This window comes from Molothrus aeneus, chromosome 1, assembly GCF_037042795.1.
Source record: "Molothrus aeneus isolate 106 chromosome 1, BPBGC_Maene_1.0, whole genome shotgun sequence".
Lineage (NCBI taxonomy): Eukaryota > Metazoa > Chordata > Aves > Passeriformes > Icteridae > Molothrus > Molothrus aeneus.
This window is the reverse complement of record NC_089646.1, coordinates 62,085,328-62,111,736: the sequence shown is the minus strand read 5'-3', so window position 1 is coordinate 62,111,736 and position 26,409 is coordinate 62,085,328. Positions and strand designations below refer to the sequence as shown.

At 39.5% G+C, this 26,409-nt stretch overlaps 1 protein-coding gene across 1 annotated transcript in view; it reads left to right on the top strand.

Annotated features, from left to right (window-relative positions):
* Positions 1–2,166: 2,166 nt before the first annotated feature.
* The window catches only part of CDKAL1 (CDK5 regulatory subunit associated protein 1 like 1), a 387,536-nt gene continuing 363,293 nt past the window's right edge, over positions 2,167–26,409 (top strand). Inside the window, exons 1-4 of the mRNA XM_066558021.1 lie at positions 2,167–2,217; positions 3,963–4,000; positions 5,590–5,756; positions 8,649–8,761. Of these exons, the coding sequence (XP_066414118.1) occupies positions 5,590–5,756; positions 8,649–8,761 (280 nt within the window). The 5' untranslated portion in view covers positions 2,167–2,217; positions 3,963–4,000. The remainder of the gene's footprint in view (positions 2,218–3,962; positions 4,001–5,589; positions 5,757–8,648; positions 8,762–26,409) is intronic.

The following is a 26,409-nucleotide window of genomic DNA, read 5'->3' as shown; positions in this document are numbered from 1 at the left end:
TATGACTTTAGTTGGTAACTCCGGTAACTGAGTAATTGAGGCTGATGTGTTTGAGTCTACCAGCCCTGAAGAGTAGGAAGTGAGGTCTGCAGGCAACTTGGAAATTATGAAATCTAAAGCTCTTCTTTGGACACTCAAGGTACTGGAGCGTGTATGCTCCAGTATCTCCAGCCCAGAGAAGGCCAGCACTGGAAGTTGTAGTCCCAGCCACTGTCACATAAGAAGCAGTTTTCCCAGGTAGGTATGGATCAACTTTCTTCCTGCAGTCAAGATGTAGTAGGGAATTATCTGCTCCCTTCTCTCCCTGCTGTGCTACCTGCTAGGAATGTGCTACAAAGCAATTTAGGTTTGTGAGCTTCCATGGCACTGGGAGAGCGCCTTCCAATTTGTGGCCACATCCTAGGGCTCACCAGGAGCGTGCTGGCACAAGGGCTGCTTGCTGCTATGAATTCTTGGCAGCAGGACAAGGTAAAGGCTCTGCCAGATCATGCTGGAGCTGATCAGTGTGGCCTATTTCTGTCACTAGGTATGGGACTCATGGGTTATTCCTGCCTGGGAGCTGCTCTTGGAGATCACTGCCTCCCCTTAATAAGTAGTGCTTGTCAGTGCTGGCCATTTGGAGATTTTTGGTTGTGTCTGCTCTTTTAGCCAGCTGTAAGTCAGCACTGGTGTGTGCCCAGTTGGGTTTTTAACCAGAGCAGGAGCACTTGGCTGGTGGGGACAGCTGTGAGAGAGGGCAGTGCAGTGCTCCCTGAAGAGAGAAGATGAATCCAAGGACTGCATGTGAAATACTTTGAACTGAAAAGAAGAAAGGAAAGGAATTGCTACCCTTAGGAGGCAGCAGTTAAAATGCTGACTGGGGATACAGATACCATTGCTACTGACCTGGCAGGGACTTCTTACTCCATAGGAGGTGGTCTGAAATAGATCAGTGTGGCTGCCCATTTTGAAATATTTCCCTCCATTCTCTCCTGGCTAAAAATGCTGCAAAAGTAACAAACTACTACACATCAGACAGTGTCTCACTGAGAGCATCTTTGGAAAGTACTTGTGTGCTTAAGCAAAGACCAAATAGGAAGGCAAATATATCTTCAACTGTAACAATGATTCTATCATGAGATCAGGATGATATTAATAGTGCTCAGTCCTGCTCAGAATGATTTGTTTTTAAAGATTGATTTAAGTGAGGTGCTCATTTCGTTCTGTCCCTGTTCTCTTCTTTAAATCTCACCTGTTCCTTTGTCCACATTTTCTGTTTTTTTCCTTTTCTTTTTTTTTCTTCTTCCTGCGAGCATTGTCAGATAAGCATTATATAAAGTAAGCACGAGTTTGTAAGAAAAAGGAGAGGGAGATGATATTCTTAATTAGAAGTTGCCACATTTTATCTGTGAGTCAACCGACAGACCTATTATGGAGAACACCCAGGGTTTTCATTCTCTTTCGTTCCAGTTCCAGAGAGGCTACAATCTGCTTTTTTAAGAATAAACTGATTCCAAGTGCTCCTCCTAAAGCGAGAAACCTAACGTTTGAAATGCAACTACAGGAAATGGTGACTTTTACATTCCAAAGCTGACTACCTCAAAATAGAATATACTAAATACAAATATACTATACAATATAAATAATCGTTTTAGGTTAACTGTGTATATTAAAGCCAAAGCAATAATAATATGCTCACTCTCGACAACACTTAGATCAGCAGGGACACTGCATGCTTAATCTGCTCAGAGCTTTACCTTCAGCCATCCAACAACCACCCTGGTGTTTTACTAAATATCAAACAGAAAAGTTTGGAGAAAAACAGTGCCAGAAACTTCAGCCATCTGATACTGAATATTTTGACCAATATCTTTTATAGTATTCAGCAAAGCTGCCACTAACATTGTATTTTGAGGAAATAAACAATGAAAAAAAAATAAGAATAAAAAAAGAGCGTTGTGGCCAGAAAAGGATTGAATAGCTCATCACCCATTTGGATCAGATACATCAGCATCGCAGGATAGGTATAGCTGGGATTGCTATTTTCCAATTAAAACGAAGATGAAATTCCGAGGCTTCGGGAGACCGCGCTTTCAGCGGGAGACCGCGCTTTCAGCGGCAGAGCGGCGGCGCCGAGCCCTCCGCGCTGTTTTGGCCTCCGCCGGCCGCCGTCCTGGCGCCGCTGCGCGCGCGAGGCCTCGGGGCGGGGCGTGATGGCGGAGCCCGGGTGAGGCGCGGGTGAGTGTCGGGGTCGGGCTGGGCCCTGGCCCCCTTCCCCTCCATCCCTCTCCTTTTTTCCCGTCCTGTCCCGTCCTTCCCTCCCCTGCCTGGCTGTGACTGCCTGGCCGAGTTGCCCTTCTCTTGCCCGCGCCATGCTCCCGTCCCCTGTGCGGCCCTCCAGGGCTGCGTGTTAAATTCGGGAGGAGGAGACGAACGTCCGGGCGGGAATCTGCGGAGGGGCCGGCGGCCGGGATGCAGCTCGGGGATGATGGGGTACCCTCAGCGGGCTGGGGGAGCCGAGCCCAGCCGGGTTGCGGGATGTGCATGGGCCAGGCTGCCCCTCGCCCGTGGGCCGCTGTTATGTGTGTGTTTATGTATATATCTACATATATATATATGTATGTATGTATGTACGTTGTTCGCATATTTATGTGTATGAGGAGAGACTGCGGGAACCAGGTCTGTTTAGTCTGGAGAACAGAATACTGAGAGGGGATCTCATTAATGCGTGTAAATATCTCAGAGGCGGTGCCGGACTCTTCAGGTGCCCAGTGACAGGACGAGGAGCAGCGGCCATGAACTACAAGGCAGGAAGTTTCGCTTTAACAGGAAGAAGAACTTTACATTGAGGGTGGCCGAGCACTGGAACAGGCTGCCCAGGGAGGTTGTGTCGTCTCCCTCTCTCGGCACGTTCAAAACCCACGTGGGGACATTCCCTTGTAACCTCCCCAGGTGGCCCTGCCCGTGGCAGGGCTGGATGATCTCTGGAGCTCTCTTCCAACGCCAACAATTCCATCGTTCTGTGATATGTACATATATATGGACACACACACATAAAACATACGTATACGCTCTAAACTCAGTCTCTGTGTTTTAACGCTGCAGTTTTCTTCTGCTCTGTGTGGGGCCGGGAATAAAATCCCGGGACTTTACCGGAGACACGTGTTGGTAAATAGCTGAAAAAAGCAGCCCTCTTCCACCTGGATGGATGTTCCCCGTTTGAATGTGCGTGGAGATTGAGCAGGGGTGACCAAACCAGATTGGCACACTGGAAGTTTTGGTTGTGACAAGATGTTAAAACAACTCTAGTTTTTTAATTGCTCTAATGTTGCTCTAAACTAATGTTTTTTTAAAGAAAAATGTAGCGTTCTGTAGGTGCAGCTGGGCTGTATGAGAAGAATACATTGACTTCCAATTTTGTTATCACTTCTTATTTCAGTCCCTCTGCCAGAATAGCTGCAGGAATTCATCTTTATTTTTGTTTTTTCCTTGTGAAGGAGATCTCATGTATGCATATGGAATTAGTGCAGATATTAAGTAATCTGTTTTAAAATAACTTCCACAGTGTTTTAATTAAAAAAAAACCTGTGAACGACTTGAACTAAAATTTGCTGTTAATCTTTCTCCCTTCTTTCATTCAAAATTTTAAACTGATTGAGGACAGAATCTGGAGGAAGTCTGAGATAACTTAAATACATCTGACTTAGACAAAAAAAAAGACTCTATAGAAGAAGGATAAAAAGAACAGTGCCACTGCTCAGGAGACAGGGAAAACGTGGGAACTCTTCCACCTTGCCAGCCAGCCAGCGTGCGTACCAGCTCCACATGAGCTCAAACTCATGAGCAAGGAATGTATTTCTGCAAAGGGAGGATGAGTGCTTGTTGGACAATAACATGAATTCATGGCTTTCTGTCTGCTAGTTCTGCTTTTTCATGCCATATCTTTTTTCCTTTTCCTCTTCCTTATTCTCCCCACCCCCCAGGTTTACTGTCCAAGAGGATTTATACCTTGCTTAAAAAGGTAGGAATTTTAGTTTGGCTGTGTTCTTTGTTCCATGGGTCACTGAAATAAGCTAGGGTTATTTGTTTTTCCAGCTGCTCCATTATATTGGGTATTTTTCTGTAAGAGAGAAAAATGATAAATCAAAACTTTTTGTTCACTTCCAGATATTGATTTGAACTTTACTTATTTGTACATATTCTCAGTGGTGTAAGTTAGACATATGAGATGCCACCTTTCTCTCACATTCTTTATTGCTAGAGTTTTCACAAATGTTTATTTTTGTTCGCCTTTTGCTGCATTATTGTATAGATCCTGTTTTTTTTTTTTATCTAGAAGAATGCTAACTGCCTAAGTAGCTTGGGCAGATGCATCCTCTTTGTGACATCATTCTGTTCCTTTTTAAGTTAAATGCAGATGTGTGATGGTTCAGCTTACGTGAAGTTTTATTTTGAAGTATATTTTGCAAGATTGACTGGGAAAGTGCACGGGTGTTCAACTTTTTATGTTCTTCTATAATTCATTTGCAACATCTGGAAGTGTTTTTATGCCAGTAGCAAATCTTCAGTTACTGAAGTATAAGTTTAAAGACATTAAAGCCTTGGTTTTTTGTTCTTCATGGTCACTTAGGAAAGTGTTGTATTTTCCCTGTAAAATACCCTTGTATGATTTCCTTAGTAGGCTGTTGGTTTATGTAAAACACCTGGGTTTCCACTGGTACTTCAGACTTAATTCTAACTAGGAGTTACAGCACAGTGTGGTGTGTAATTAATTCAGTAGCTTTTTTTATAGACTTTTCTAGCAAATGGTTTTTTTTTGATTCCTGAAAACTGATCTGGATTTTCGCATCTGCTGGAGATACATATACATATATTTTTAGTTTCTTGTGAAAAATATAATTAAATATTAGCAATCTTTTAATATATTATTCTAGCCAGATTATAGTATATATATATTTTATTAGTTAGGTATAGTTGTTTAGCATTCTTTACCTGAAAACAGAAATTTTTATTTTACTGTTCCAGTGAATGAACTAATTCAGATGAAAGCCATGTGGGATCAGGAATTGTAGGAAGTTTGGTTTGTTTTCAGAAGGACTGTGAAAACATACTTGGTTAGTGTCCACACACAGATAAGAGAGCCAGAATGGGCTCTGGAACAGTCACTTGGGTTCTGTGTCTTTTGTTCTTTTTCTGTGATGTGAGTGGAAGTACATCCATCATATGACAGGAGCTCACTATTTTATTATGATGCTGACGTGATTAAAAATACCTGTATCTTGAATGTGTCGTGTCAGAGGAGGTGAAGGGGTTTTGAGTTAGGAGATGACAAGGAACAGATGATTTATAAATAAGCTCTTAAGAATCTATATGGTTCGTGACTTTCTCCCTGCCTGTGTTCAAGGTATTGGGGGAAGAGGGCATTCAGGAAATGTCTCTGGTAGTGGATTGTTTCTATGTACTCAGTATCCCTCATGTGTGTGATACATTGCACATATGCTTAGAGATACATCTGACTTTTCCTTGTGGGAAATGTGCAGTAGATACAAGGCCTTGGTTTTGTATTTAAATGCTTTCCTAATGCCAATCTTCTCCCAACACTTCTTGAAGATGCCTGCTGCCTGTGAGTCAGTGCTTGAGGATATTGAAGACATCGTGTCAGCAGAGGATTTGAAGCCACACGATCGGCAGTTTGTGAGAAGGAATGTGTTTCCCAAAGTGCGAAAACGCAACTCCCAGAAGAATGCTCAGACAGACGATGAGCCCCCAAGTGACAGGTAAAGTCTTACACTGACCCTGTGCTGGTGCTTTTCTTGTGTCTCCCATGCACTTGTCAGATTTTAAAAATAAGGTGGAAGTTTGTGTTATATCTTAATGTGAAATCTGTGTACAAGATAAAAATGAGTAAAATAGTCCGCATAGAATGTAGAGAGAATAAATAATAAATCCTAAGCAAATTCCTTTTCCTAGACAGATTTTCTGTGGAAATCAGTTACTGCTGAGATGTTGATGAATGGAATAATCAGACTGGAAAAATGGTTTCTGTTACGCTTTTATGTGTAAAGGATTTCTGAAAAATTGTCTGTTTAATCTTAATTACCTAAATATAATCTGAGCTCTTCAAAATGCAGTTCTGGAGTAGCCTTTTGACTTGTGAAATGAGTAATAGGAACAAAATCCTGAGAGGTGCAAAAGGGTTGGGGTTGGAAGGTCATCTTTTCCAAACCCACTGCTTGAGCATTGCCACAAAAAAGCAGTTGGCAGAACTCTGACCAGGTAGTTTTTGAGTATCTCCAGGAGATGGAGATTCTACAGTCTCCCTGAGTAACCTGTGCCAGTTCTTGGTCATTCTTAGAGTGAAAAAGGTGCTAAGAGGGAACCTCCGATGTTTCAGTTTATGCCTGTTGCCTCTGGTCCTGTCACTGGGCACCACTGAAAAAAATCCTGGCTGTGCCTTCTTTGCACTCTCCCTTCAGGTATTTATATACTTTGAGATCATCCTGAGCCTTCTCCAGGGAGAGCAGTCCGATGCTGCTTCTGTTACGAGGCGTGTTCCAGTGCCTTCATGATCTTTATGGCCCTTTGATGGACTGTCTCCAGTACGTCCCTGTCTCTATTGTGGGTGCATCCTGTCAGGGCCCAGGGACTTGTGTATGCTCAGTGTGCTGAACTGTGTATTCTCTGACCCAGTCTCCTTTCATGAAGGGTACATCAGCCTTGCTTCAGTCTTTAAATCCGTTTTCTGCATCCTGGGGTGTGCAAAGGCTGTACTTCTTGTGTGTACATCTGCAAGTGACATGGTAAAATTTCTTTTGAACTCAATGTTTTATTTCAGTGGAAATAGTATGCAGTAAGCATGAAATGCATCTTTATGTTTTTCCTACTTGTGATTTCCATAAGAACAGAATCAACTTTCTGCTGCAGTGGAATTGATTAGAGTATAGGTCAGCTCAGTTATTGATTATAGTTTCTACTGCAGGTCTGAGATCTATGTTTGTTTGTTTGTTTTTTTTTTTTTCCAAACATTAGTTTCAAGTTGGTGCATAAAATTTCCCAAGATGATAAGAATGAAAATAAATTGTGTATGGAAATTTAATTTGCTGTGGAGAAAAAAATTCTGGGTTTTCACTGATGTTGAAAAGAGATTTTATAAGCATAACAATGCATTTTTATCTGCATGCCCCTAAAGGTGCATTGGCCCCAATCTGCCAGGAATGTATGGACAGCTGAGCTGGTGCTCTGTAGATACTTCGCACAAGTAGTTCATGCCCTAAAGCGTTCAGGTACTATATATTCTCTAGCAGGCTGTGTTTTAGTGTTTTGTACCCAAGAAAGCACATTGAACATGTGTTGTTTAGACAGCAGGAAGTCTAAATATCCTGTGTTTGCAGTTAATGATCATTAATGTTCCATCAACAAATTTCTATTTTTAGCTAGGGGAAGTGTCTGTTAAAAAAGAAGCGTGGAGGGGGGAGGGGGAGGAAAAAAAAAGCTGTAGGCAGGGCACAGTATTGTGTTCCAGGATGTGTGGTGTTCTTGTACTGGCATCTTTAGCTCATTGGCAGTTATCCCAGGAATTTCAATGAGAGCTTCTTACAGAACTTTTTGTTGGTTTTTGGAGCCTTGTATGTGCTAGCTCCAGACTGCATGTCTGCCATGCTGCTTCTGTAGCCCGGAAAGGTTGGGATGGGGGCTTTCCGCTGTTCGTGTGGCTGGTGGCCATCAAGTTAATTTATAGAGCTGGCTTGTGTGGAGGGAACTGCAGTCAATGCATGCTGTAATATCAAAAGGTTGCAGTTTGTTTGCTGGTGGCCTAATTTCAGTGCTGTCACTTGAAGGTTCCTTGTTACGTGGTACAATAATTTTGAGAACTTCGCGGAGTTTAAGTTTGGGATTTTTTTTTTTTTCTATTTGTGTGTTTTGTTGGAGTTTTTGTTGTTGCGATAACATAACTGCAATGTACTGATTCTGTTGTTATCCTACAGCTCCTGCACCTTCTCCATGCTGAAACTCTCTTCTATCTCTTTTCTTACTAGTTGTGGTGGATTGACTCTACCACAAGGGAGAGAACTGGAAGAGTAAAAGTGAGAAAACTTGTGGGTTGAGATGAAGACAGATAAAATGAAGGAAGGAAGGAGCAGGGAAAAACCCAAGTGATGCAAAAGCAGCCATTTGCCACCTCCCACAAGCAGACTGGTACCCAGCCAGTCTCAGAACAGTGGTTATTTTGGAAAGGCCGAACCCACAGCTTTTATTGCTGAACATGATGTCATCTGGAATGAATTATCCTTTTGGTCAGCTATTCTGCTCATGTTCCTCCCAACCTGTTGTCCATCTGCAGCCTGCTTGTGGTGGGATGGAGCACAGTGGGAAACAAGCAAGCACTGTTCAATGACAGCTGAAACCACCGGTGTGTTAACACTGTTACAGGCACAAACACAAAACACGGCCCTACAGTGGTTTTTGTTACTCTATCTCATCAAGGCCTAATACCCATTACACTAAAATCACATAATTACTGTTTTTCTTCAGCTGTTTTGGAGTTGTTACTACTTGCATTGCTTATTTTATGTTTGAAGAATTACAATTCATTCAGTCAGTTCAGTGGGCTTAACAGGGAAGCTTATTCATCATTTAACTGGCATTTCTCATTTGTTTTTACTTGACAGCATTATTCCTGGTGTTCAGAAAATCTGGATTCGTACATGGGGATGTTCTCACAATAATTCAGATGGTGAATACATGGCTGGACAGCTGGCTGCATATGGATACAAAATTACAGGTAACAGTATGAGTGAGTCCTGTAATTCAGTTTTTCTGGGGTGAATGTTCAGAGCTGTCAAGCTGTCAGCAAATGTTTTCAGTCTTAATTATACTTTTAAAAATCCACTTCTGACCCCTTTCTGATCTGAAGGTGAGGAGGTAAAGTGTTTTCCTGGCATTAAGCAGAATGATTACAGAATGAGTGCTTTCAGAATGGTTAGATTTTCTTGACAGGGCAGACATCAGATAGATGCAATTCAGTGTCTTTTTTCACATTTTACTTGCTAAACTGAATTGAAAAGTTTTTATAAGAGTGGATGGGAAATCCATTAATTCTTGGTGTTTATTTGTGATTGGTGGAACCCAAGGGAAAGAGGGAGAGAGGCAGTGTTTTCACTTAGTGATGTGTGTGTTTGCATTGGAGCAGAGGTGCTCTACTCCAGGTAAACATTCTTTCAGGAGGGATGATCAGTATGATGGAGGTGGGATGGTTCAGGATTGTACCTCATAGGTTTCAAAGAGCTGAGAATGCTATTTCTCTTTCCCTTCCAAGTATTTTAAAATCTCCCCATCATCTTGTTGTGCCTCCCCAAGCCTAAAAATACATCCAAATTTGTGCTTATGCTGACCACATTTCATCTCCTTAATGCAAAATATGCTGACAAAAAAGTTGAAAAGTTGGGTTAATACCATGTTTCAATATACAAGTATTATCTGAATATTTTTGTATAGCTTTTGACTAGTCAAAATAGAAACTTAAATTTTATTAATTAATTCAAGTTCAGGTGTGTATTGCACCTAAACTTGTAAACTGAAAGACCACAAAGTTGTCTCTCCTGACATTTTTCTAAAAACAATACTGATTTCACAGAATGACTTCCTGATTTTCACATGAATGTGTCACGATACTGTTGAACAGTTGCATCTTATTTTTCTTTATTGCTGCTGATCTTTCTTATGTAGAAATAAGACACTAAATTATTTAAGTGCTGAACTACTTTGGGGAACCCATGTGATGATTAAATTAGTAGTACAGCTCTGGAGTAGAGGTATGCTCTTTCCACAGACAAGTTGAGTACTGGTCCAAAACCCCTTATTTGTGGCAGCTGTTTGTATAAGATTACAAATATGTTCTCCTTATGGCTTTCTTAAATTTAATTCCTCTTTACCTTTGTTGTTCTAATGCATATTATTCCAGAAGCTGCTTTTGGCTTGTCAAGATTCAGATGACTGTTCTGTGCTTCTGGAATTTTACCAGGAGAGATGTAGGGAAGATGGGAGTGCAGTGAAGGAAGGATCTATGTTAAATTTTCGATACCTTTTTTTTTTTTAGAAAATTAACTGTTTATGACATTAGAATAGAATGAAGTCTACATCTAGAATCTGAAACTGAGAATTAAAAACCTAATAAAAGTTGCAGTTGCTGGGAGAGGAGTCTCAGAGTAATTTTGGTAGGTGTATGTGAAACTGACTACTACTTTCTAGTCATTATTAAATCTAAGTCTTGATTTAGTTTATGTTAATGTGTGTACATACATTAAATGGAACAAGCAAAAAAGCCTCAATGCTAGGTGATAGGCAGAAATTACGCAGTGTAGTTTCTTCTTTTGAAATTAAGTAATTCTTGTCAGTCTGTTCTTAAGAAGGCATGTTTGGATTTTTTTACATTTAGTCATCTGAGAAGTTGAGATAGGATGTCAAATAGGGATTTAATCTTTTTGTCCCGTACAGTGAAGCAGCTACTCAGTAACTGTTGCTTAAATGATCCAAATGTAAAACATTTCTTGTAATTAAACTGAATATTGTTTACAGTATGCAAAATTAAGAAGAAAATGTTTTGTAAGAGGTAGTTTGTAAATCAGTCTCTGTGTTGCTAGAATTTGTTAGTTTTATGTAAAACTGTTACAGTCTTGGGGAAAAGATAGAAATACTCACTGAGATGAAAGATTGTGTGTTGTCACAGTGTCTTGGACAGCTATTACTTAAAAGTGTTTGGATTAACCTATTTCATACATGTTCCTAAGCTTTTGACACAACACTTTGTGAAAAGATGCTGGAATGAAGTTCTGGCTTTAGAAAATAAGATGTGAGCTTTTCTTGCAGTTTTTGCTCCATTATGAAGGAGTCAAGCACTGTTTCTACTGCCTTCTGTCTAATTGCAAGATCGGAAAAAAAATATGGAAGGAAGAAAAGCAGTGTCAGACAGACTCTTGTTGCTACCTGGAAGTTGTAACAATGCAACCTGCCTCATAGTTGACTTACCTGAAACTGAACATGGATATAATGTCCTCCTTGCTTTTCATGTTTTTCAAAAATGTTCTTTCTGTACGAGCACCCTTTGTTGCTTCCAGGAGTGTCTATATCCAAAGGTAAAACTGAGGACTGTACTTTTCACAGCAAAGATTGCCTCTGTCTGGCGAGAGACCAGAGTGTCAATCAGCAATATACAGATACTGCAATAACAGCAATGATGATTAAAGTCAGGGACTGCATCAGCTTAAAAATAGGCAAAGGGAAGCCAGCAGAAGAGCTGAACCTATTTTTATATCTGCTTTTACAGTGTGAAGGTGGGCAGCATTCTGAACAAATCTTGCATACCATCCTGTGGGAACACAAAGCTCCTTTATAAGCCTGAGCCACACAGAAATGTGTGGACCAGCTGCTGTCAATGTAGGGCTGTACCATGGGTAGTTGTTCATATTCTGAAAATGGTGTAGCTGACGGTGGCTTTACTGGTTCTAAAACTGGTTTTGGTTTCTTGGCAGCATGCCTTGCTGTATAGTTTAGACATGCCTGCAGACCTGCTGGAGTGCTCCCTGTGAGATACGCCCTGGAGGAAGAAACTCATGGTGCAGACTGCCTGTAATGCCTGCTGTGAAAAACAGGAAGTGGGCGAGCTGGGAGCTTTCAAATATTGTGAGCAAGATTTTTGTTTGGAAGGGACTTAAGTATGTTTGCCATGTAGCTCGCTTTCTCTGAAAAATGGAACTGCACATGTGTAGTCAGACACAGAATGTTTTGACTTCTCAAGTGGGCAGTTCTATTCACGTATGTTGACATCTGTATGTTTCTAGTTCTGTGGAATTAATGGGTTTTGGCCCAGCTTTGAATGCATTTTGGTGGACCCAAGACATTAAGTATGCTTGTAATTTCATACAGGTTGCTTCTGGCTCAGGGCTGTTCAGGTGAAAAGCATTCCCTCCTCAGCCATTGTAAAACATGCTGGGGGTAAGAAAGGCATTGCTAGTAACTTAGAAATATCAGAAAAACGAGCACTAACTTTTTCTTTCATGGAGACAAAGCAAAAATTGCTATTAAACATTCAGTGAAGCTAAACCAGTCACAGTTTATCTGCACTACATTTTCATGGATTTTAGAAATAAATGCTAGTACAGAACATACTCCTCATCTAGCATGGGATTCTACAAACAAGAATTGTTTCTGCTAAGTCAGTGGGCTTAGCTTTGATGAAGCACTTAGCAAGTGGGTTATTTTATAGACCTTTAGCTTTACTTGTGCAGTTTTACACTAATCTGAAATTAGTTCAGGCATCCTATTCACTGTCCTAGAGATTTCTTCTGTAAGTGTGTTGGATGCAAAGTTGCTGGCTGTGTAGAGTTCACTCCATTATTGTCTTTAGTTGGCAGGACTTGTATCAGTGAGACTTGCCAATTCTTACTGTTTATAGTCCAAGTTATATGTCTTACACCTCTGTAACTCCCTGTGCAGAGAATTTATGTATTTCTCTAAGGCAAATATCAAATAATATTTTGAAATCCTGTTAAAGAAATTATCTGGCGTTTTTTGCCTCTTCTACTTGTTAATTTTCTAAACATTTGTCAGTTTTGCTTACCAGTGGATATAACTGAGGTATCATTAAGACTCTCCATCTGCTTAAACAACATGTTTGAGTAGAAGAAAGAAGGAAGAAGACAAGGATGAAAGAATGATCTCCTTAAGACCTCATGTTAAAAGAAGACAGGTGTAAAAGGAAAGAGTCTGCTGTTGAAAAGCAGATGAGGTGCTGCAATCTAAAATGGACTTCAGCGTTCAATGGCATTGTCTCGTGTGCATTGTGTTGCATAAGCCATGCTTGTGTAGATTTTGGCCATCCCCATGCAGATGCAGCAAAGCATGCTGAAGCATGAATTTTATTCATCCAAGTGCAAAATAAAGAAAATTACTAAGACTGTACAGGTATTGATTCCTGGCTTGTGAATCACTTCAGTATCTGGTCCTTTGTTTCAAGTGTTGTCTTCTTAAAAGTACTTTTGTACTACACAATAAAATTTTAATACTAGATTTTGATTTATTTTATTGTGTTAATGTAGAGATCTCTTTAATAGGTTACTGTATTATTAAAATAAGCTCTCTGCAGCTTGCATAGTGGTTGATGAAGTATTTTGACTAAGATCTCTGCTGGTTTCCAGTGTATGCTTTTAGTTGCTCAGAATCAGCAGTTGGTCTTTCCATTTTTTGCTCTCCACCCTGCTGATAATGCTCATCTGTTCCTTCATAAGTATCATGTGAAATTGTAGTGACTACTGTGTAATTTTTGGGGTGAGCCATCCTCATTGTGAGGTATTTTTAGTATTCTTTATTAAGCTAAAAGACAAATCTTTATTAGCTGCTCATGAAGTGCCTTATTAGTCAGAGAATTCAAGGTTAGTCCTTGTGTTTGGATTTGTACTTTTCAAATGGTTGTGAGTGCAGTTCCAATTTAGAAAGAAAAAATAATTTGCAATCCTTTCTTGAGGGGCAGGGTATGCATGGTGTGTGCTTAAATACGCAAAATACCCCATGCTACTTTTCTGTTGATGAGAAGTGTTTGTTTTCTCTACAACACTGCAGTCAAGAAACTGTCTCTGAAGCAGCTGAGTAATGGAGAGGAGTGAACAGAGATGTAAATTCTGGTGTTTCGTACCCTCACTGAAGAATTCTCCCATTGTCTATAACTTACAGAGTCACAGCCCTGTATGATTTTTGTGTTGCTTGATAACCTTACCGGCATACCTGTTCTGCCACCGATTTTTCCTTCAGATTCAAGCTGACTCTTATTTCTGGATGTAAAAGCTTTTGGATGTTGATACTAAGTGAGGCAGTAAAGTAACATTTCTGTACCTGTTATCTTTACAGTTCCAGCGATGCGTATTCCTGCTGTTAGAAGATCAGAGTTGCTGCTTGCCATAAGTTTGTTTTGTGTGCTGATTCTTGGTGCTCAGGCTTGAAAAGTGTGCTCTGACATACAGTTAGTATGGGAATACTTGGGATGTGGGTGTGAAGGTTTTCTTCTTTTTAAAATCTAAAACTTTTATGGTGAGATGTTTAAGAGGATGAGGATAGAGGGTGAAATGGGACATGGTGGGGAAAAAAACAGGTGAGGCTCATGGGATGTAGCAGATGGGGTTGCACAACTGTAGGTGATCAAGATTTCACAGTTCTTTAGAAGGACTAGATATTCCCAGAGCATCCAGTGTCCTATAAGCCAGTGAGGGACAATGAATCTGGATGTTGTTGGGATGGTTTCTTGCAGTATAAGTTCATACAGCATCATGCTGTGACTCATGTGCAGCACTGCATGTTCCCTAAGTCTGTAAACTAACGTATAATTGTGGTTTTGGCAACTGTGTATTACTGCTCCAGTGTTCCCTGTAAAACTTCCTAACCCATGTGTGGCTAGACTTCTGTTACTTATCACTTCTGACTTGTAGCACAGTGCAAGATATATGACCTCTTTGCGGTGGGTTTTTCCTACCTCAGCTTCCTCAGGATCAACTTCTTATTCCTGTTGGGCAACTTTCTGTTAAGTGGGGAGTCCAGCTTTGAGGATGTTGTCTCTGTTACAGGATAGAACTCTGAGTTCTCAAACTGGGTAACATGTCCCCTGTTTATGGGGGAACTAGATAAGAACTAGAGTCTGTTTTCTTCTCATAGTGGCATCACTGCCATTAGTGCTTGATGTGAAAAAATGTGTACTGTCCTTATCCTCTTTAAAATTGTGTATTCATCTGTGAGTGGCTTCTTTGTTTGTTTTTGTTTTTTTTTCTCTTTCAGTGTTTTTATTTCACAATCATAGGGCAGGCAACTGAAAGTTGGGAACACACTGAAGAACCTCATAAATCCTACAGGCACGTTATCTTCAGAGACACTTGTAGAGAGCTCAGATAGGCAAATTTAAGCATGCACGACATGTTTAGGGTTACTTCTAGTGACAGGGCATTGGCTCCATGCTCTGGTGGTTGTGCAATGGAGTTTAGTTCTGGCAATGCTGAACTTAATGTTATCCAGAAGAATGAATTTGAAAAGGATTGAACTGTGAAAGGTAAATTTCAACTCCTGGTAGCATCCATCCTCCTATGTGGAACATGTCCCTGTAGTAGATAGTTAAACAATTAGCAAATGAAGCATAAATAGCAGTGATGAAGTGAGTTCAGCATACACACCCAGATGATGGGGTGCTTTATAGGGTGTTCTACAGAGACATTAGTTTCACATGTCTCATGGTTCTTCATGCTTAAGGAAAATTTATAGTAGATTTATAAAAGCTAATGGGAGAACAGACCATTTTTTTATAACCTGAAGAGATTTCTTTGACGATGTACCCTCAAAGGTAGGAGCAGGATTTTATTTTGATCAGGAGCATTTGTAGGAGCATTTGAAAAAGATGTGCTTGTTACCCTGGAGGACTGGGGAATAGTGATGGAGGGTTAATGTTCACTGCAGGCTCTTGCTTCAGTTTGACTACAGTTTGTTTGCTAGAAAGGATGAAGTTTAGCTGCCAATGAGGACAGAGTTCTCTGAACTTGCCAGGGTTGCAGCTTTGCATTAAGATGCTTTTAATATATTCGGGAATGTTTTTTTGTTAGTTGCAGTGTGGATACCTCCGTATGAGAATTACTCTTAAGTTACTCTGGGGGCAAGGCAAGCCTGGCCAAGTTGCTTTCTAGCTTGTTAGTTTTAAGAATTTTGAATGTAGCACAACTCAGACTGTTCTGTGTCTCCAAATACAGAACGTTAATCTGTGTTGTTCTCCCTGTTTTAGGCCTGAGGGCATACTAAGAGAAAAGACCTGCTGTGTGATTATGGAGGCTGTCTGGGGACAGTAGAAATGCACTAAAACAGATAATAGACACAAATTGGTTTTGGTGCTTTTCCTCGTTGATGGGAGCAAATAAAGAAAGACGGGGGAGTAAAAAAGAGAGAGAGAAAGAAAAGGACTTTCAGACTGGGTGTAATTTCTTTTCCTTCTTCAGGGCCGGCTTTGGTTATGTTCATGTAAGCCTGGTAGGTGATTCCGTGGCTCTCAGGTGTTAAAACAGGTTCTGTCGCTGAGTGAACAAGTAATGAAATGTAGCAATTTTTTGTCTCTCGATTCCCATCCCTGGAGTGTGCCTGCTACTGTCTTAGCTCATCTGTGCTTTTAGTTTATGCCTTTTTTTTAATAAGTGATACAGCTCTGTGTCTCCCCAGGCCTGCTTGGCCATATGAGTGAGTTTGGACACTACCCTTCTGGTTTCCTTCTCATAGAATGTTTATACAGTGATCAGGCACACACACACACAGTTGGGATAAGGTAATGTATGAAATAGTTGAGGTTTTTTTCAGCTGGAGAAGGTTTGAGAGGTGGGGCTGGGCCGGAGCCTTGGCGGGAGCAGTCGAGAGGGGGCAGCAGTGCCCAAGGAGTGCCGCGCTGCGCCGCGCCGGCCGGGAGGGCTCCGGGCCCGGCCAGCCCTGCTGAGCTCGGAACACTGAATGGATGGAGGCGCCTGGAGCCTTAGGCTCCTGGGAAATACAGCCATGTGCATGGGAATAAACCTGCTTTGGTTTACGTTACTTGGTGCCGTTCTGGTCTTATGCCAGTGTAGTTGGCAACTTTGCTGTTGATTATGAAGGTCTGTTTTGTACTTCTGTTTTGTCTCGAGAGTTACCCCTTTTTAACTTCAGTTATGTTTTGTGTTGGACTCAGTTTCACTTCTAGAGAGTCTCTGTTAAGGAGATGAGATTCATAAGGTGTAATTGCCTAAATGCACCTTTTTGAAGAACTATTCTGTTTGGAAGCAGTTTCTGCTTTATGTTTGCTGATCTGGGTAGGCTGGGTTACTTTTATCTTTGAAGCATTATTTGAGAGTTTGCTTATAATGATCAACATACTATTTTCTTTGAAAAAAGAGTAAATTAAAGTTAAACCATTTTTTAATCTGTCTTACTGTATTTCACCGAGACACTAAAAACTACTGTAAGGACTACTGAACAAACACTACTTGTTGAAATGCATAACTACATCATAAATAAAACTGTGAGTGTAAAGGCAGATGATTTTCAGGTTGGACATCAATATTTAATTGTTTGGGTGCCTAACAGCTTGTTAGGGCTAGTATTTGGTAACTGTTGTCACGACTGTGGTGCTATCCTAAGTTTCCAAAGCTAGCTTTTTCATTTGTTCAGGCAAATTCTAAACAGTCTACAGGATATGATTTAATGTGGTTTTTTGAGGGAAAATGATACCTGCTGTGAATTAACATCCTAAGTTGACTGTGGGTAAGACCTAGCTGTGTACTTGGCTTATGTATTCCGTGTCCTTAACTTAAGGTTTGTGGAAGTACTTATTTTTTTTTTTAGTTTGTGTATGTTGACTGCATATCATTTTCTTGAGCTTATCTTCAGGAGTATCTCTGAGTTGTATAATTTTCTTGCTTTTGCCGTCTAAATATTTTAAATTTAGTTTTGTAAAATCTTCTATTGTGAATGATGTTTGAAATAGTGGAGACAAACAAGTTGTCAAAGGACAGTCTGTCCCTTGCACCTCTGGGGGCAGTAGAGCTGTGCCCCAGGAGGCCTTTAATTCAGCAGGGAAGGAGCTCTGTGATAGTGAAATAACATTGTGCTACCATCTGAAGCAAAGCTGAAGCAGGCTCCCATGTGACCTGTATCCTCCTGATGGTGTTCATGGAATAACCATTCAGTCCTGCTCTTTTCTGGCATTGCTGTAATGCCAAAGCATTTGAAGCTGATAAACCTGATTTGAAACCAAATGAGTTATGCACAGGCTCATAATATTTCACAGCAACTGAGTAATTACTTGGTCTCAGCAATACTGGAGAGATGGTGAGCTGTCTCACCCTGAGAGAAGTGGTAAGGCTGCTCTGCATGTCAGGATGTGCAGAGAAAATACTTTATTGCATCTTAAAACTATGTGTTAGAATATTTTATGTTGTCATAACCTATTTCTGCTGTTCATATGAAACTTCAGCCTCGTCCTGTCCAGTTTTTGTGATTTTTGTGCTATTTTCAACCACTTGGCGAAAGTGGGATAGCTGTTGTGGCCAAGCAGCACCCATGGGGAGCTTAAGCTGACTGATCTGGTGCAGTCTTTCCAACACTCATGCTTAGCCAGAGCATGATGGACCTACAGCAATGCACATCTATCAATCTTGAATTCACTGCTGTGAATCCTGTGGCTTTTGTGTGCTACCAGTTGGAGTTAGCAGATTAAATGTTGGGGCTGAGGACCCGGCTATTTAAGCAGAAGACATTAGCTTTTGTCTTGTCTCAAATCCCTGGCTTTGGAATTTGCTTACAGAAAGAAGTTAAGCAGGAACTTTGTCGTGGATAACTATAAATAGACTTGGAGTTAATTGTGCCAAAACTGAATTGCTGTTGACTGGTACAAGACACTGGTGTATAGAGAAGTGATTTTTTTGGCTTGTGATTTAATAGAAGACAGAAGACTTGAACTGCAGATTTTATTAGGCATTTTGGACCCTCAGCTTTTGTTGGCTGGGTTTTAAGGGTAAAAGTGTGCTCGTTTGTAATTGAGTCCCTAACTGATAGTTGACTTTAGAGATTCTGTTGTTTATTCCTGGGTTGCCACTTTTCTGCTTGTCTTTATCATGATTTGAAAAATTCACTTCCCAGTGGAAATGCTGATTTTCCTTTGTGAGTGTAAAGATGTAGACCATCAGATGATGGTAAATTTGAGCATCCAGTAGTTATTTAACTAGAAGCTTGAGTCTCATAATTGGTAGTGATGGAAGGAGAATATCAAGTGAATATGGTTTGGAAGTCTTACTAGAAACAAAAAAATTAAGTTCAGTTGTAGGACAGTCACCTTTATGTATTTGCTGATGGTTCCAGATATTCTTTGTAACACTAGAGTACAATAAGAAAAGCACTACCAGAATTTTCTTTACAGGAGAAAAATCTTATTGTTTAAGTTTTTTTTTTTCTTTACCTTGATTTTTTGTAAAACCCCAAACTCCCAGAAAGTAATGAGAGGAAGGAAATTTTCTTCACAAACTCTTGCCACGACACTTGTGTCTTTTTGTTAAAAATGGCTTGTTGGAAAACTTGCATATTCAGAATTGTCTTTGAGTCTGTTTATGATTTTCCAAATAAAAACACAGCAGAGCAAGAAAAAGTGTCTTCTTCTGTAAGTGACTGCCAGTTCTTTTACAGGTGCAGCTTTTCAGTGTTGTCAGTGGCTCCTCTCTTTACTGAGGCAGAATTACATTTAAATGGAGGGGACTGTGAACTTTGCCTCTACTCTTTGGTGGCTTGAGGAGGAATTGACATAGTTTTTGATCAGCACCTCAGTCTGATGCTGCTCACCTGCTGCAGGCAGCCCAGCTGCCAGGTGCAGGAAGAGGGTTTTAGTTCTGGGGTGTAAACTGATGCAGAGGAGGACTGGGAGAGGAATTTTAAGTGGAACTGTTTTCCCTCACCACCTGCAGGATGTAAGTTTGTGTTCATGGCTGACAGAGCCTCCTCTTAGACTGCTGCATTCTGTTGAAGATCATAGGCCAAAAGGCACCTGGCAAGGTGAGCTCCCCTTCCCAGGGCTGGGCCATTCAGCAGCTTTTGTTTTAGCTGGGTGTTGTAAACCTGCAGTGATGGAGAATTCATAACCCCTTTTGGATGATTAACTGCCTTTCTGGTTGAAAAGTGTTTCTGGGTGTGTGACCTATACCTTTTAGCACAGTTAAGCCTTTAGCTGCCTGTATGTTCCTTAGTGGGTATGGAGAACATCTGATTACTTTCTTCTGCGTTGGTGCCTTTCACATATTTGAATGCTGTTATGCCTTCTCTCTATAGACATCTTGTGTTTAGGCTAAGTAGACCTAGTTCCTAAAAGCTTCTCTCATAGGTCATCTTCTCTAGAACTCTGACCTTTCTTGTTCCATTCCTCTGGACATTATCCAGTTTATTTATTTGCATCAATCTTCGAGTAGATTAGTATGTTTATCTAGCATGTACAATTTTGATAAATGTGGAGGAGGGAGGGTTTATGTTGCCTTATTCAAAATACAGTTTATGAAACCTTCCAATTTAGGTCCCAGGACAGCTGAAACCTTGATCAGGCTCTGTTAGAGAATAACTCTGTCATAATTGACTTAATGTTTTTTTTTAATATAAGATGAGAAATACTGAAATCCACTTCCATAGAGAAATACTTACAGGAAATAGTTTTTGAATAAAACTGTTGAAGATGGGGAAGTTGATGTCTTGGTGCTAGCTTGTCAACTATCCTTGTCAGAATAGCTTGCTTCTCTGCTTTGGTTTTTTAATGTGTCTGAAGTGAATGCTGCTAATTTACAGAGAGTCACAGTGGGTTTTTTTTAAAAGCTTTGCTTTCACAGCTCATTTAGGGCCACCACTGTTGTTCATAATAACTGTTCTTAGTAATACTAACTCTGAATTGCTAAGTAAAGGATTGTCATCACACTTCTGTTATTTGCTTTTACTTTTTCCCCACTGTGGTTTCAAAAATACTCTGTCACCTTTTGGTGTTTTTTTTGGGCCATTTTAGTGTAAAATCATATTAGTTGCTTGGTTTGATTCAGTGCAAATCTTTGTGTCTATGCATATGCATTGAGACATTGAGAAAGAAAGAAGGCAGAGCATTACCTGCACTGAGTGGGCAAGATATGGCTTACAAGAGATGGCTTGTCTTTCATTTAGCACTAAGGCTTCCTTGTGCTGAGTTAAATTATGTGCTTGTGAAATCAGAGCTTTAGACTTGGAATGCTTTGTTTTAGTGTTTTGTGCCATGATAGATTTCTGCAAGTATTTTGTGCAACTTGATCTGGTAAAGAATCCATCTTGATGCCATTTGTTGGGGCCTTAAAAGATCCTCCCCCCCACCCAGTACGTTAGAAACCCTGAATTTATTGGTGTGTGTAACTTGAGGTGTTTCAACAGTTTTAGTCATGACAAGCAGAGAAATCTTGGCCACTTAAAATAAGTGAAGGTAACACGTTGGAGAAACATTAGATCAGAGTCTGATGTCAGACTTGCAATAAGAACTGCGCAGGACTACATTACAGCAAGAGTTCTACTAATGCTTACTTAGCTTTTTCAGATCATTTTTAGAAAGATTTTTGCAGAAGTAATAAGCTATCAAAGATGTTTTTAACACCTTCTCCCTTTTGGGAGGCCAGAGTTTGGTCAATAGGAAGAGAATTGCAGCAGTTGGTCTAGATTCGGTCTGTAAAGCTTCAGCTTTAGGTTTGTTTATAGCAATTGTACGGGTCACTTCCCTGGATTCTTTTAATTTCTTTAAATGAGTGAGGATTTTACAAACTTTGATTTCTGAAAGTGTCAAACTCGGTGTCACAGTAACTGCCTTACTGTGAGTCACTGCTAGATGGCGCTGTGTGACCGCGCTGGCACCGAAATGGCTGCTGAAACCTCTTCTGGAGAACCGTTTAAATTAACATTTAGGTTAAAAATGCCATTTTGTTGAATTTTATTTTCAATTTAGTCACTTAATTGATCCCACTACAAATGATCTCCTGGCTCAGGGCCTGCTTTGCATTGCTTGAAAAGATTCAAAAGTTCAGAGGAAACCGTAGCAAGTGAGGTAAAATTTTCATTCGTTTCCCACAGAAATTATTAATAATGCAGGAGCATTGCATACATTAGGCTTGTGTAAATATCCTAGAAGATTATTCCGAAAAAATGAGATCCACTGTCATTTCCAATATGGTCGCAAAGGAAATGAAGCAGTGATTAGTGTAAAAGTCTTTTGAGATTAGAGGGATTTGTATGATTTTTATTAATTGATCATCGTCCATGTATGTTCATGCTAGTTTATTAACTCTTTATTTATTCTTTTTTAGGTGGGAAAGTTTAAAATAATTTGAACTTTTTTTCTGTCCTAAAATTGGACTTTTGGTTTCAGAGTGTGCTATATAATTGTAAACAAATAGTTGTTCGTTCATGGAAAAGATCATATCCAAATAAAGATTTCTGGGTGTGGTACTAAGTCGCTTGCAACGTGATGCAGCCAGGGTTTTGTGTGTCCAATCAGGATGGGGTGAGGTTTTTTCATAATGCTCAGCGTTAGCAAGAGGTTTTCACTATGCGGGAGGTACAATGTGCTAAGCAGTCCGTTTCCTTTACTGTCATGCTTAAAAACATTTTAGAAATTTTGGCAAGGCAGATTTTCATGGGGCTCAGGTACGTACACCAGGAAAGTTTGAATCTCTTAAAGATGTGAATTCTTCCAGCAAAAGAAAGTTTGCTTCAGCTGCAGCTTGTTATATGTATCATTAAAAAAACCCCAACCAAACTCCAAAGGGTCTGTGAAGTGCAAAAGTGGCATTTATGTTACCAGACTGCATGTTTTCTGTGTGCATGTGTGAATTTTTTTCCATTGTTAAGTGTGTTTTACTTGGTTTTTTTGGGAAAGGGGGAACAGATAAAGTTGGTGAATGCTGTAGTTGTTTCTTACAGTAATGATTACATTGATTTATTTGTTAGAGTATATTCTTCATTTACATCCTAAGATCTTGCTGGTTGCTGTCTTGGATCACACCTCTACAGGTGTATCAGTGATTATTTGCATTGTGTGTATACAACATTTCTAGTTTGACTCACCTTTGTGGCACTAATTGAAATCAGTTGATAAATTTGTACTTGAAGTGCCAGGTGTGCTACCTGGCACATACTAAAGAGCAAATGTGGTATTTGGCATAACACTTTAGGTTAAAAAAAAAAAGAAAAATATTAGCAGAACAACTTATCTTATAGGAAGATTCTAAAGAAATACTGAGCAGCAAAAAGTATTTTGCTTCTCTTTAGCAACAAAAGCTTTATTACAACAATATTTTTCACAGTTTTTGGGGAGGATAGCTCATTTGTATTGAAGAAGTGGACTTAGGAATACTGTATACCACAATGAAATGAAAAGTAGTTTCTAGCCCTATATAACTCAAGACATTGAAGTCATGATGATCTGGATTGGTTTGCAGTATGTGGTTGGATGGCAAAAGTTAGATGTTTGTGTCTCTAAACCGTGGGACACCAAAGAAGATCTCTTGTCTTAGGTGAAAGTTTCCTGAGTTTAGAAATCAAAGCATAACTCTAGGAAATATATCCATAGCTGCTGATCCCTGATGATGATGCAGTGCTTCTGAGGTAGTTCAGTCTAAAATGTGTAAGAATTAGTTTAACATAATTCTCTTTCTTATTTTGCAGGTTTTCACAGCTTTTGGTTTGAAGCAGTAAGGCAGCTTCTAGGATGAATTAATAACATGTAGTTGATTCAAGTTGAGATCTTTCCCCCTGTATCTCAGTTAATTTGGTTCTGCAGGAAAATGATTTTTTAAGGAAAATAATATTTTGTATGAACTGATTTATAGGTTCTTACTTCTCTGCGAGAGCTACCCGTTAAGGACTATTATTTATTTTTCTTTCTAGAGATCAGCGCCCAAATTGTGATTCAAGAAGGTAATTGAAGGGGTCTGCATTTTTCAAACAGGTGGACACACAAAAAAGAAAAATTAATGCAAACTGTAAACATTTTTCTAAATTTTGGTATATCTACAAAGGAAGAAAATTTGAAAATCCCTCTGGACTAGGGTTGGATTTGTTGTTTTTGTGAGACCTGGGATACAAAAATGCCTGCTAATCAGTCTCTTGCCCTTGCAAAACCTTGTTTTAAGCTTCCATAGCTGTATTTTTTTCATTTTCATTAATACAGTCCAGCTTTTTGTAAAAGCAATTCTACTCCCCTTAACATGTTCGTCAGGTACCAGGAACTAAATCAAGAATAACTTTGATGTGTGGAAAGTGTGGAACCAGTTAATGTCTTGCTAACATCAAGGAGTGTGTGACTTGTGAAACAAACTGTGTGGTACTTGATACCGAGTTGTACCCAGTTACTTTAGACACATTCCAGGATTGAAAACACATGTGCCATCTATGTTGCAAACCATATCCTCAAGAAACAAGATTCCTAAAATGAAGGATTTAAAGCCTGATGAATGAGGTGGATTTAAGACATGTTTTAAATGCAAGTGCTCGTATGACTTTCTCTATGCTAAAACATGTATTTTTTAACCTCTACAGAGTCTGCTGATTTTTAGCATTGATTTCTGTAGCATTGTTTCACAAATGTTTTAATAGGTACACCTTGAAAATAGAGTAGTGTCTTCGAAAATGTCAGTCTGGAATAAACAATGAAAAGACTTCTTTGTCAAAAACCTCCAAGCAAAAAACTGTTGAAATGGGACTTTCTGTCCTTGTTTAAATATACGTTTTAGCTGCTGCATTAAAGTGATCATAAACAAAGGACTATCTTGGGAATGCTCAAATATCTATCAAATTAGGTGTTCAAAAATTGTTGTTACCATACATCCCATAATTAAGTTTCTAAGTTAGGTCCGGTTAGCTAAGTGAAAATATAGTTGCTTTCCTGAAGCACCCCCTGGAGGTAAGGAATTCAAGTGTGTTGGCTTTTTTCCTTTCATTGTAGGGGGAGTTCTGTTCCTAACTCAGGCAAGACACTTAAGAGAGATGCATAGCTTGAAATGGTATGAATACCCAGTTATTAATACAGTAAGACCAAGTATTTTGTTTTAACCTTATCTTCTCTTAAATTACGTAAATCCTTTCAATGTTTAGTCAGCCTTACAGTTCTGCAGAGTTTTTGTGTGTCGAGGTAAGCATGTGAAGTGTGTTAATAAGTTACCATGAAAGTAATGTGGTCAGGCTGACAATACAATTTCAAGTTCAGTTCAACTTTCAAGTTTTTTATTTCTTGTTAGTTGATATTTTATTATTTGGTGGGCTCAAGATTTTGTGTTTTAAGTTCAGAGCTTCAACAGCATACTTAGTTAGCCATGAATAAGTTGATAAAAATGATCCTTGTTCCAGTTCTGCTTTGGCAAAAGTAATTGCTATGCCTTTCTGATGTGCCTTATGTGATAATTTTATTTGTGGATTCATACATCATCATTAAAACAGAGAAGCAGGTACACAGTTCCTTGACACATCCTGTAAACAGCTGCAGATCTGTCTGTGCATCTGACAATGGACAGGATCTGCTTATTGGACTGTCTTGCCACCTTCACTTAAAATGCTCTTTCTGTCTGAAAAGAAACAGATTCAGTCCAGTTCTGTATGTATACCCTGTGTTTATACACTGAGCACTATCCTATAAGCTAAAAGAAGCAAAACAGAAGGTGGAGGAACCACTTGCTGCAATGACACCAGTCTAACATTCTGTGATGGAGCTGTGAACATGTTTGTCTGGCAAACCAGTACTGTGTTCTGCTGAATTCTATCTGTGATTTCAAAATTCACACATGATTTCTTTTTGTGTCTGTGAAAAGAATAAGACTATTAAAGTTTTTCCCTAATATGATGTGTTAAATATTCTTAGTATGTCCTTGTATGTTAGGGGTTACATGATGTCTTTGTTTTGTAAATAAATAGTCAAATTGAAATTTGACTATTGTGTTTTGGTGTTTTGGTGTTGACTATTGGTGTTTTGTAACCAAAGTTCAATGCAACATTAGTAAGTAACTATTATATATAGATTTTCTTGCTGTTTGGCAATGGATGTTTCTCACTAGGAGCCAAAATTGTTTTAAATAGAAGGGTATGATAAGATTCTGTTTACTAGGAGAAAGAAGCAGGTCAAATATACTTTTATATGTTTTTAGCTTTGCACTAGACATACTAACATTATAAGTATCTGGGCTGGTTGGGTTAAAAGGAAGTATAATGGAGAGTTCCACACATGAGAAAAACAAGATACTCTACCCAGGGAAGGAAAATGCTCCTTTATTTCTGCTTACACTTGCAAAGACCCATTTCTCTGAGTGCTGAAAACTTCACAGGCATCTAATGATGAACAACTGTTGTAGAAAAAGTTTAAGCTTGTGTCATTGTTGTTTATAATATTTGAATTTATAGATCTAAAGTGGCACCTGGATAACAGATAACATCCAATATTGTTTGACTGGCACATGCAATTCAAACCTGAACTACTTCCACACTGGAGTCTCATAAAATACAGTAAATTGTGTGGGATACAACATTATTTGAATTTGTCCTTGGCTACAATTTGCATCAGTTTGATCTTATTGCTAGTAAAGAGATGGAGGTGTAAGGGTGTATGCTATGGGTGGTTTTCAAGAGAGAAGAGATTAGGTCACACTTTAAGTTTCACTTCATGGGGCATCAGTATGAGTGCAGAGAAACAAGTAGTTTCTGAAAGAAAGAGAGAATACTTTTTGGAATTGTCATCATCTTGATGCTTCCTGTGGAAGGTTTAGTCCGTCTATGGGAATGGTAATTAAAGAGTGGTTTTGCTATCAGTAATAGAATAGTTCTTTATCCTTAGTTGCTTTCAAATCTGAAGAAGAAAAAGGACCTATT